This window comes from Agelaius tricolor, unplaced genomic scaffold (assembly GCF_023055355.1).
Source record: "Agelaius tricolor isolate 1412-34295 unplaced genomic scaffold, bAgeTri1.0.p SCAF_75, whole genome shotgun sequence".
Classification (NCBI taxonomy): Eukaryota; Metazoa; Chordata; class Aves; order Passeriformes; family Icteridae; genus Agelaius; species Agelaius tricolor.
Window position 1 is genome coordinate 1,040,604 of NW_027269335.1, and position 12,121 is coordinate 1,052,724.

At 44.6% G+C, this 12,121-nt stretch overlaps 1 protein-coding gene across 1 annotated transcript; it reads right to left on the bottom strand.

The window, feature by feature from the left end:
* Window positions 1-935: 935 nt before the first annotated feature.
* Window positions 936-6,180, bottom strand: SPP2 (secreted phosphoprotein 2). Its single transcript, XM_071418094.1, has 6 exons — window positions 6,132-6,180; window positions 5,912-6,036; window positions 4,486-4,608; window positions 3,320-3,430; window positions 1,559-1,613; window positions 936-1,036 (listed from the first exon to the last, which is right to left on the bottom strand). Exons 1-6 carry the CDS (start codon window positions 6,178-6,180, stop codon window positions 936-938), a joined length of 564 nt encoding a protein of 187 aa, XP_071274195.1.
* Window positions 6,181-12,121: the final 5,941 nt, after the last annotated feature.

The following is a 12,121-nucleotide window of genomic DNA, read 5'->3' on the forward strand; positions in this document are numbered from 1 at the left end:
AGAAACTATGCTATGTAAGATACTCTTTTTAAAGAGAGGAATGAGGTGCTTGCACAGAGATAGCAGCCACAGGACACCTGAATCTTTCAGAGAAAGAGAATTTATTGCTCCACTGTCAGAAGAAATGAACTTCTTCCCACCTTGCTTAGCCCTGAAGATGCTGTCAGGATTCAGAGGAAGAAGCTGACACTGCCCAGACAGAATCCCGTGTTTGAATGGAATTTATGCACCATGGATGAGGTGTATGAATGTGCAACAGGCTGTTGCTTTTAAGGGTTAATCCTCTGTTAATGTGGGTCCTTTTTCGGGCTTATTTTGCCCAGAAAAGGTACCCAGACTGTCCATAACTCTTTGTTTTTATTGTCTCATATTGTCCTAAATCCTAATTGTCCAAATTTTTATTACTCTAATTATATTGCTATTTTTATAACCATTTTATTACTATTAAACTTTTAAAAATTTAAAAACAAGTGGTTGGCAGCTCTCACACTTGTCACAAGGAAAATGGGGGTAAAAAGGCCAGAAGCCTACACTAAACTCAGACTCTGAGTTTACAGAAGGATTTTCCTGCATGCTTTGCACACCACCTGTACCCCAGGACACGGGTGTATTTTGGAGGATACAGGATGGACAACTCAAAAGTGAGGCACAGCCACCAGCTCTGGAGCTGGGATGTCTTCCAAGGAGCTAAAAGTCCTTCATCTTGAGCAGTCACTTCCCACCCTGACACAAAACCTGCAGACCCAGGGTGTATAAAAGCTAAGCCTAACCCTAAGTCTACCCTGACCTGAACCCCATCAACCATGGGTGGTGCAGATCAGAAAGCTGTAGGAGCAGCAAAGTTGGGATGGCCTTTTGCAGCCCCAGTGCTCCTGGAGCTGTAGGTTCTCTGACTCTCCCAGCCCTAACCCTAAGCCACACTCACCCAGGCCAGGTTATTCCATCTTGTCAGGGTTAAAGTAGCTGGGTTTGTTCCAGTCTCCACGGCTACTGCCTCTTCCCCTTGAAGGAAAGGCTTCAGGAGCAAAGGCATCACCTAAAAAAAAGAACATGGAGACATCTGTAAGCGTGAGATGCTTTCAGACTTGTGTGGATTGTTGCCCAGAGCAGCTGTGGCTGCCCCTGGGTCCCTGCAAGTGTCCAGGGCCAGGTTGGACAGGGCTTGGAGCGACCTGGGATAGTGGAAGGTGTCCCTGCCCACAGCAGGGCAGGGAACGAGATGATCTTTCAGATCCCTTCACCAACCCAAACCACTCTGTGATTCTAGAATAGAAAACATTCAGCACTGCATTCTGCACTCAAGTAGTGGTTATGATTATGAGAGCACAAATCTAGCAATCCAAAAAATGGATAAACCTCAGCATGGCCTGGCTTGGCCGGACAGTGCCCTCCACGCACCCTAAACTAGACACCCCTCTGCAAGGGAAAAACCAGCTGCCCATGAGCAGGAGCAAACAGCTGATCTTTCACATTGTCCTCTCCCTCAGACAGATGACCTGGAGATATTCCAAGAGGAGAGCACAGGTCAGGGCATTCCAGCATGGCAGGGCTGCCTTACCTTCCCTGGGAACGCTGCCCCACCTGTCAGGGGTCCTTATGGGCACGTGCATCATCTGGAAATTAAAGACATTCCTTTAAAAACCTCACCTGGCAAGAAGTCCCACCTCTCCATCCCCTCAGGCACGAGGTGGTCACTAAAGTAATCCCAAACCTCATTCTTAATTTCGCTGATAACAAGATTACTGCTGGTGCTCCTGCAATCCAGGGGTTGGACCCCATGATCCTGTGTTTATTCTGTGATGCCAGCCTCAGTCAATCACAATTCCTTCTCCCATCCAAACAGCTCCAAGGGTGCACCAACACCACCTCAGCCAAGCTGAGATACCCTGAGCAGAGTCACAGCTCCACAGCAAGAGCTGCAGTGCACTTGCTGCAGCCCTCTGCTGAGGGAAACACTTTACTTTTCAAGTGCAGTAATTCCCTTTGGCATTTATTCCTTATTAACATTGCAGGTAATATATTCCCCAGCAGGAATATGGCAACAGCACTGAATTTTAAGTGATGGTTAAGGAAGACTTGGGGGAAGATGTCTGCTTGTAAAAGCAAGTGTTTGTGCTGAGTGCCCTGTTAAACAATGGTTATGTCACCCCACAGAGGACTGACTGAACATCCCAGCCTGTGTTACACATTCCAGATCTCCACGTGCAGTCTTTCGGCTCTGCAGAGCCAGGCTTCCTGGGGGTGCACTCACTAGCCAGCTCTGAATGGAGATTTTGAGGGAAAAAAAAAAAGAATAAATGAAGAGCTAATTTGGCAATTCAAACCAAGGAAAAGTAACAAAGAATCCTATTTGCTTACAAGGCGGCTGGAGAGGGACTTTTCACAAGGGCTTGTAGTGACTGGACAGGGAAGACTAGCCTTAGGCTGAAGGAGAGCAGGGTGAGATGGGATACTGGGGAGAAATCCATTCCTGTGAGGGTGGGCAGGCCCTGGCACAGGGTGTCCAGAGCAGCTGTGGCTGCCCCTGGATCCCTGGAAGTGTTCCAGGGCAGGCTGAGCAGGGCTTGGAGCAACTTGGGCTAGTGGAAGGTGTCCCATGGTAGGGGGTGGAACTGGATGGACTTTAAGGTCCCTTCCAACCCAAACCATTCTGTGATTCTACAGTTCAACTTCTTAATTTAGCTCCCTGAATTTTCCAAAAATAAAAGCTCTCCATATCCTTGCTTGTTAAATTGTGTTCCCTCAAGCACAATACCCAATGTAGAGCTGGGTTTTCTAAGTGCAGACACAAAGTTCAAGAGTCATTTCATGGATAAAGTGGACCCTGGCACAGTTTGGAAACAGTCAGTAGGAATTCCCAGGTTAGGTCAGCATTGAATAACACCCTCAAAGCAAAAAAAGAGCTCAAAAAGGGAACAAAGATCTCAGCAGACCAAATGTCTTTGGGCTGTGCTGTGATGACATGCTCAGCTGGGAGCTGGGTTTGGTAACAGAGCCAGAGCCACAGGGATTTGTGTGTGTGTCTAGGAGGTGTCAGTCACTGTTCTCTAGGCCCATACTCAAGGAAGGAAGTGCTGGAGGTGATAGATGTGCCAGACTGCCACAGAGTGTCACACTCTCCCAGGAAAGGGCAGAGCCCTCAGCTGATGGAAAGGGAAGAGTCACAGCTGACAGCTGGATTTTAAACGACAGCCACTTTCCTGATCCAAACCTCTTCCTGCAACAGGAGCACACACAGACACCTGGACTTCTCTTTAAAAGAGGCTAAGCAGAATTTTCACTCCTCCAGGCAGCAAAAATGGGTTTTGCCCTTCCTCACCTCCTCACTGCTCATGGATTCAGAGCTGAATGCGCTGCGATGGCACCGCACGGTGAGGTTGGCAATCAGCCCCCCAGAGACTTCCACAACGCTCCTGCAGGAAGCAGTGGGCTGCAACAGAACAAAACAGAGCCAATCTCACAGAGCAAACATCCCATACCAACCCTCAGTGGTGGTGGGAACCTGCAGAAGGATTTCAAAAACAAATTCAAAGAGAAAGAAATCAGAGAACAATTGTACAATGACATGTTATGGCTCCCCAGCTATGTGTTTGTTGTACAAACCTCTGAGCCTGCTCGGGGTAGGAGAAAACCTCCACATCCTTTTCACAGCTCAGCACAAAGAGAAGGACAGTGCAGGGCTGTGCCAACAGCAGCCTGGGAGCACTCTGGGAGTTAAACTACCCTTAAAGATGTTGTCTCTGCAATTGGACAAAAAACTGCAGCAAAACCTGCACACAAGTTTGGAAAACACATCCTCACGCTACCATATTGCCCTAAGAAGAAGAGGAGGATTTAGGATTTAGGTGTCAGTTTAGGATACAGGGAAAACACTGCAGCAGCCAACTTTTGAGTTTTGAAAGAAAAACAGAAAACCAAAGACTCTGTGTGGTGCCATCTACACACACACATGAGCTGCTTAGCTCCAGAGCAGAGAGGAGATTTGGCCCAAGGAACCGTGCACAGAGAAGTCCCAAGTCTATGCACAGACTCAAAGACAATGTATTTCCACCAAAGCTGGTGATTTAAGACTCAGAGGAGAGCAAGATCTGTATCAAGAGCCTTTTTATTTCAGGCTGAGAGTGAAAAATCCAAAAGAGATCAGCACTGTGAGCACAGAGGGGGGATCTGCATGACATGTAAGGTATGACCACCCTTCATGTGGTGCCCAGATAGGTGAAAGCAAGTGAAACATCAGCTCTTAACTTAGAGAATAAGCCATTCTTCTAGGATTTGGCCCCAAAAGCACACATACCTTTACTACACACTGCTCCCAGACACAAATCCAGAGAGTTTCCCACCACTGACCCTTCCCAGCCAACGCTCACTCCATGCTGCAGGTTGTATCAAAAGCAGCCAGCCATTCCTCACTTCTCAGCACCAGCAGCACTGCAACCCTTCCCCTGCATGGAGGGGGGGATTCCCAGTGCCAGCAGGGGCACCTACCACGAAAGGGCCACTTTGGAAGTCACAGGTGGAGGGGTCTCTCCCCGAAGCCTTGGTGCACACGGTCTCGCGGATGCTGAAGCGCAGATCTAACCCGTAAGTATCGCTGTCCCACGTGTCCACCTAGTGAGAGCAGGGTCAACACAACACAGCATTAGTCCTTCTGGATTAATTCTTTCTTTTTTCTCATAGTCCAATCAATGCTTTAGTGCCACCCTGATTTTTTAAGATTTTTCTAAGCCTTCTGGTGTTTACATTTTTGTAACGAACTTTCTCACACACTTTCTGTAAATAACTCATTGTTTTGCATTCTTTTATGGAGGAGGAGAAATTTGATAGACTGTTGGTTTGTCCAGTGTCATTGGAGAGGTGGCACTTTCACCCTCCAATCCACTGTCACTTTTGGAAATCTATAAATGTTGGAGTGAGAAAATAAATTTCCCCTTTTTACCTTGAAAACAGCAGCGTGTCCGTGTTGTGTTATTTCATGTCTTATAGTGACACTTTAGCTCAAGATGGGACACTTAAAAAGAAAATTTAAAAAGCAATGCCCCAAGAAAACCCTTAACAAACAACAAATTCCCACTACTTTCAAATACTTGGGGGTTTTAATCCAAATTGTATAAATCCATATGTCATCTTGACATTCATTCTTGCAGAGACTTGATACAGGCCACCTATAGGAACAGAAAGGTTCTGAAGGTCTTCAGGAGCATGGACATCAAAACTTTGAATTAATAAGTTTTATCTGAAAGGAAGGTTCTGAGGTTGTTCAGGAGCATGGACATCATAACTTTGAATTAATAAGTTTTAACAGAAAGGAAGGTTCTGAGGGTGTTCAGGAGCATGAACATCATAACTTTGAATTAAGATGTTTGAACTCCTTAACTTGGGGAGTATCCAGTATAATTCTGAGCACCACAAATTAAAACAGATAGAGGTTTCTTGCTTGCCCTTAGTCTCTAGCAGATTTAAACCAGAATTGGTGCATAGAGACAGATGACATAAATAAAGATCAGAGAAAGAATCCTGAATTTTGGGGGCATTTAACCAGCGAAGAGCTTCAGATGAGCCAGGGTGCTTGATGCCCAAAGCAAAGCAGTTTGCTGGAGGTATTTAAAAACATCACTTTTCAACAAAATCCTACAAGACAACCCTCAAGGACTAGGCATGAAAAGCTAGGCATGAAAAACCACTCTAGGCATGAAAAATCTGAATTCCTAAAGTATCTTAATTACAAACTTACATACAAAAGATATTTAGGTTCCTGAAGCTGTAACTTCAGATAATGGCCCAAACCCACCCTCTTTCAAGCAGCATCAGCCAACTCCAACTGAACCTGGGTTTCCAGGACTGGGTGAAAAGGAGTTTTCCATCCCAGGAAACCTCATTTCAGGTAAAGGATCTCTGTTGTCTTTGTACTTACTCCCATGACTCGGCTCCTGACAACACCATACAGGTTTCTGCTCCATGACTGGGAATTGATCCGGGCAATGGAAGCATTGAGAGCCTCCTCTGTGACAGGGAGGTCGTAGTCATACACTGGGAACCCTGAGAGGGAGGCACAGTTCCATCAGAAGTCCATTGGAGGATTATACTTTTCCCCCCAAAACCACCCTAAAAAGGAGGACAAGGCTCCACCTTACCTGAACATGAGAAAACGCTCAAAGCGAGGAGAAAAATTAGGATCCTCATAGTGTGTCCTTCAAAATCCTCCAGGCTTTTTCCTTTCCAAGCAAGGATTCCCAGTGCATATCCCTCTGTCTTTATATAAATGCAGCCTGACCTTCCCACAGAGTCCAAGCTCTGCTCCAAACATTGCACTTTAAACAGAATTGATCCAAGAGTAAATATTTGTTGTCAGCTTTTCTCCATTTAGCAGTAATTCTCTGATAATCAATGGGCTGCAGTGCCTTTTTCCCAGGACTGAATTCCCCTCTGGGGAGCACTGAATTCCTGATATGTTTGTAGCCAAAGGCTACTAGAATCCAGTTATTTTGTTCTCTCTCAGCCACTAGTTTTCCATGGGGTGAGTCAACTCTGTCCTTAGCACTGGACCCAGGACCTTTGTGTCTTGGCAGCACCTGGAGCCACTTCCAAGCTGGCATTCCCTGAGGATTCCCCAGCACCAGAGGGGAATTCAGCCACGAGGAACTGCCACCATCACCCTGCAGACCAAAGCACCCATGAGAAGCTTTCTAGACACCAGGCACATGGCAGATCACTGGGACACGCAGTTTCAGCCCAAAAGTTAATGGGATTTTTGGAAAATGGTATTGGAAACTGCAGCTTTCAAGCAAACTCACCTGTTGCTGCCTGTTCACAAGGCAGAGGTGGGTGTAAGCATGTCCATTCTGAAGGGAAAAGGAGTGAAAATGAGTGAAAATATGTGAAAATATTAAATATTTCAATTAAAAATTATATAAATATAAATGTAAATATTAATATCAACATCAACATTAATATTAATCTATTTTAAAATTTTTAAATGTAAAATTTAAATTTTAAAATAAAATTTTAAAAAATATATATATAAATTTTAAAATATATTTACACAATAATAAAAATAGTGAAAATATGAAAATGAAAAATGTGGGAAAGTATGGGAAAATATGTGAAAATGAGTGAAAAGATGGGAAAATATAGGAAAATATGGGAAAATATGAAATGTTGTAACTAAAAATTGATATAAATATAAATATAAATTAAAATAAATTTTTAAATGTAAATTTTAAATTTTAAAATACAGATAATTTTTAAAATATAGATAAATATTAAAATATTTTTATCAAATAGAGAAAATAGTGAAAATATGAAAATATTCTTCCATATGAGCGAAATTCCTCCATTAACCTTCAAATTGCAGCTCTTGAATGCTGTGGCACGGGGCCATTTTAAGAACTCCCCAAACAGAAGAACTTGCAGGAGGCTCAAATTTGATAAGAAAAAGCATTAAGTTCCTCCTGCTTGTAAGCAAAAAGGAAAAGGGGTGGGCACTTTTTGCCAGCCAGCTTGGATTTCAGCATTGGCAATGGGGTCAAATACACTGATTGAAACTTTTCCCAGCCAAAATCCAGAGCCTCTCTCTACATCCATTCTCCTTGTTCCCTTGCAGCTGAAGATGTTCTCTCCTAGTTCTTGGACTGTGGGAAATGGGTTTGTAGAGATTTCTCAGGGCCTGACAGAAGGCTCACACAGTGTGCATCCATATGCAAACTTTGAGATGAGAAATGCTGACTTAGAAATGCCATCTAGGGAATCATAGAATAGGAATAGGGAATCATAGGGAATCATAGGAATAGGACAGATATTGTTGAGAGAGAAATGAAGCTAGAAACAAGTTTCAAAGGATGGCCTTGCAAATAAGACTGGATACTTTGGAGAAATAGAACTGTGAAAAATGCATTGTAGTGGGACCCACAAGGGGTAATTTTTGATGATTGGTTTTAAGGCATTTACAGCATGGTGTATGCAAAAGCTGATAGGCCAAGAAATGCTTATAATGTATTGCAATTAGGAAATAGTTGGCTTCTGATTGTGATGGCGTGAATTATAACATCATTATAACATCACAGAATCACAGAATAATGAGGTTGGAAGAGACCTCTAAGACCATCGAGTCCAACCTATGCCCTAGCACCTCACCTAGACTATAGCACCAAGTGCCATGTCCAGTCTTTTTTTAAACACATCCAGAGATGGTGATTCCACCACCTCCCTGGGAAGAGCATCCCAGTACTTTATTATTCTTTCTATTCTTTTATTTGTCTCACCCTTCACACGAGACTGAAAATGGAATAAAAGTCTTTAAAACACCTCTCAGTTGCCCAATCTCTGGGTCAGAAAAGGGAATTGTCTGACATTGGACACCCTCACCTGTAGCCAGGACTGTTGTGCTGTGGCTGTGGCCATGCCAGAGCACCTCAATGCAAAGGGTTTAAAGTGAGCTGGAGACTCTCAGGAAGAGCCTTTTGTGCCCTGCCCAGCTTTCCTGCTGCCAGAGGCAAGACCAGGCTGCCTCAGGTCAAGGGCAAGCTTCCAGGTGAGCTCTTTGACCTGCTTCTGCCATGGTTTCTCTACAATCAGTCAGAGGCAATGCTGAATAAAGTTCATACTGTTATAAAGGATATAAAAATGTTGATAAATGGTAATAATTTTCATTCACCAGTGTCTGCATTTGAGCTGATCCAACATTCTAATATTTTTATATTATTTTTCTGTGTTGCAGTGTTTTCTGTGGCTCAAATGTCATTTGGAAGAAGGAGTGGTTTTGTTTTGCTATTGAAGATGGGTCATAGAATTCATTAAAGTATTTTGATTCCTGAATGTTAATCAAAGAAATGTGTTTTGATTTTTTTAAACTCATCCTTCTCATTTAAAGCAATATCTCAGGTTCCCTCCTTATGAAAGGTTGGGAATTAGAGACAGAAAGATCCAAACTCAATGCACCTTTTGTCAGAAATGAGTGTGTGCTGAGATTGTGACAGATGAGGGAGTGTTTTCCTTTCAGTGTTTTCCTTTCTCCCCACATTCCTTGCCAAAGAGGTGCCTGGGTGGCAGTAGCATTATGTGTTCTGCCTCCCATCTTAGTTCTGGGATGGTTGTTTGCACTCTTTGTGCACTGCTGTTTCAGAAAGTGAGGAAGGAACTCTGCCCAGTGGAATGAGACCACTCAAACAGAAAGGCCTTGGCATCCAGAGGCCCAAGATCTTTGTTTTTCACCTTGCTGCAGTGATCTGGATAACATTTAGCTTTCCACTTCATCCCTAAAAAGGCAACCATTTGCCTTTTGTATGCTGTGACCAGTTAATACAACACTAGAAGGTGAATATGTAAAATTCCTTCCCAACCACTGAGGCACAGTGTTGTAGCCAATGCAAGAGTAAATTTAAATATTGAGCCAGCTGCAGAGTTTAAAGACTGTCTTCTTAGAGCAGGTCTTAAGAAATGCTGCCAGCAGGATGGTAGTAATGCTGAGTGGGACTTGGAAATTGTTTCATGAAATCAGAGTTTCTCTGCAGAGCCCTGGCTTTACAGCATCTGGACAACAGAGATGTTTGCTATTCCAGCTCCTCCAATCTCTGATTTCAGTATATTTAAGCAGTGGAACCAATTTTACATTTTTGCACTCAAGTTCTGGGTTTCTGGGGAGGTCTGAGACTTTCTCCACATTCTCTTTGTGCCCAGCTTCCAGAACTTGCTGAAAAGGATTCTTCTAGGAAGCACCAGGTGGAGAGTGGTGCCATGGCACACAGAGAAGTGATGAGAGGTGAGATGGAGAATTGGCAGCTTCAGGACTAAACTTGGACTCTGCACCAGCAATTTCCAGATGCCAAGGCAGCTTGGGGCAGAGGGAGGGAGTTGAATCCAATTTAATCTACACACCAAACAGGCATTGGTTAAGAAATGAGGAAATTAAAGTGCCTCTCTTAGATGACTATTTTCAGACTCCTTTCACTCCCAGCAATCAAGTCAGTTCTGTTCCCAGACAACTGGAACAACACTTTCTTTTTATGAGTGAAATTTTGGTAATTACAAGACATATTTTCCTTTTAAATGTAAATCATCCAGCATCATCACATGCCTGTATGCTGAAAACAGTCTAAACAGCATTCCAGGCACTGAGGAGCTATTCCTGATCTCTTGTTTCCTGGACATTCAGATGACAGATGAAAATTAATGGTCTCCCTTCTGATAAAAGAAAAACCAAGTAAATTCACAGCAGTACATTCCTCTGTTTTTCCTTAGCCTTTGTGGTGTGCCATTGGCGAAACCAAAAGGTCCCTGAGAAGTCCTTCACCATGGGCATGGCACAACAGAACAAGGGGGAATGGCTTTCTGCTGCCAGAGAGCAGGATTAGATGGGATATTGGGAAGAAATTCGTCCCTGTGAGGGTGGTAAGGCCCTGGCACAGGTTGCCCAGAGAAGCTGTGGCTGCTCCATCCTGGGAAGTGTTCCAGAGCAGGTTGGATGGGGCTTGGAGCAACCTGGGAGAGTGGAAGGTGCCCCTGCCCATGGCAGGGGAGACCAGAAGGAGATGGGCATTCAGATCCCTTTCAACCCAAAGTGTTCTATGATTCTCTGAGGAAATTCACCATACCTGCAGAAGACTTAACGTTGACATCAGCTGGTAGAGGTAGGAGAAAGGCTTCTAAATTTTGCTCAGACTAACAGAGGATGAGACCTGATTCATAATTCACAGACACAACAGTCTCAGCTTTGATTCTCTTCCTAAGTCATCTGTGTGACCCTTGAGATAGTGGCAGAAATTCATACAGCCCATGCAGGCACTGCCTGTGGGCTGCTGAATATTCTCCAGCCCTTGACCTCCTGGGAGGGAGAAGAAGCCCTTCAGATTCCAATTTCTCTAACTGCTCACTCACTGTCCTAGGCAACACACTGTCCTCTGCCACACATTTAAGTCATATGAGGAGGAGCTGAGGGAGCTGGGCAGGGGCTCAGCCTGGAGCAAAGGAGGCTCAGGGGGCTCTTGTGGCTCTGCACAGCTCCTGCCAGGAGGGGACAGCCGGGGGGTCGGGCTGTGCTCCAGGGAACAGGGACAGGAGCAGAGGGAACGGCCTCAGGCTGGGCCAGGGCAGGCTCAGGGTAGACAGCAGCAGGAATTTCCCCATGGAAAGGGTGCTCAGGGATTGGAATGCACTGCCCAGGGTGGTGTGGAGTCCCCATCCCAGGAGGTGTCCAAGGAAAACTTGGATGTGGCACTCAGTGCCCTGGGCTGGTGACAAGGTGGGCATCAGGCACAGGCTGGACTCAGAGGTCTTGGAGACCTTTTCCAAGAAGAACTAAAATGATTCTGTCATTCTATGCAGTGTCTGATCCTCTTGGAGTTCAGGTCCAGTGGACACAACCTCAACCTCCACAACTCCTACTGGGGTTGCAGGAGATGGACTTTTAGAGTGAAGCAACAAAAAACACAGGTTAAAGCAAACAAAACCACATTAACACATCCCAGATGGGTATTCTGAAACATCACAGCCTGCAACAGAATCTCAGAGGCCTCAATTCATTGCTTTCAGCCTTTGAAACTTCAAATATTTGAAGTTCCAGAGGCCTTCCTGTGCCTGTCAGAAAGAAAAGACCTTCCAGGGTCATTGCCACAACATTGTAACTGATGCAAGGCAAATATTTCCTCCAGACCCAAAGAGCCTGAAAAGTCACAGGGCTGCATCTCTTTTTGATTTTTCTTTTTTTTTTAAGTTTTCCAGAGCCTGCTGATCATTCTCAAGGTTTTCTCCCTATCCCTAGGGCACCTTCTCCAGAAGTTCTGCTGTTCCATCCTTTTGCATTTAGTGAAAGCTACCTGCAGTGACCAGTCGATCAAAGCCCTGGGAAAACCTGAACTCCTGGGTGAAGCCGGGCCAAACATTTCTCTCCCAGATCTGAAGCCATGAAGTGCCAAGCACTGTCCCCAGTGCCATACCCTGTCCCTTGGAAGTGTGCTGATGCCATTTAAAAGGGGTGCCAATGAAAACTACTTTTAACCGTTTTGTAATTTCTGCATTAGCATTCAAATCCTTGACCAGAAAAATCCCATGGAGACATTTCTGGGATTCTTAAATACCAAAGCTGTCATTTGTACACTGGATTTCGGAGTCTCGGAACAGTCACACAAGA

What these genes read in the sequence shown, in the direction of transcription:
- SPP2 (XM_071418094.1), bottom strand. Translation starts at nt 6,180, where the DNA reads ATGAGGATCCTAATTTTTCTCCTCGCTTTGAGCGTTTTCTCATGTTCA. An exon ending in GAGCGTTTTCTCATGTTCAG is followed by an intron (nt 6,037 to 6,131) that starts GTAAGGTGGAGC and finishes CCTCCCTCTCAG; the next exon opens with GGTTCCCAGTGTATGACTAC. An exon ending in AATCCATGAGCAGTGAGGAG is followed by an intron (nt 1,614 to 3,319) that starts GTGAGGAAGGGC and finishes TTTAATTTCCAG; the next exon opens with ATGATGCACGTGCCCATAAG.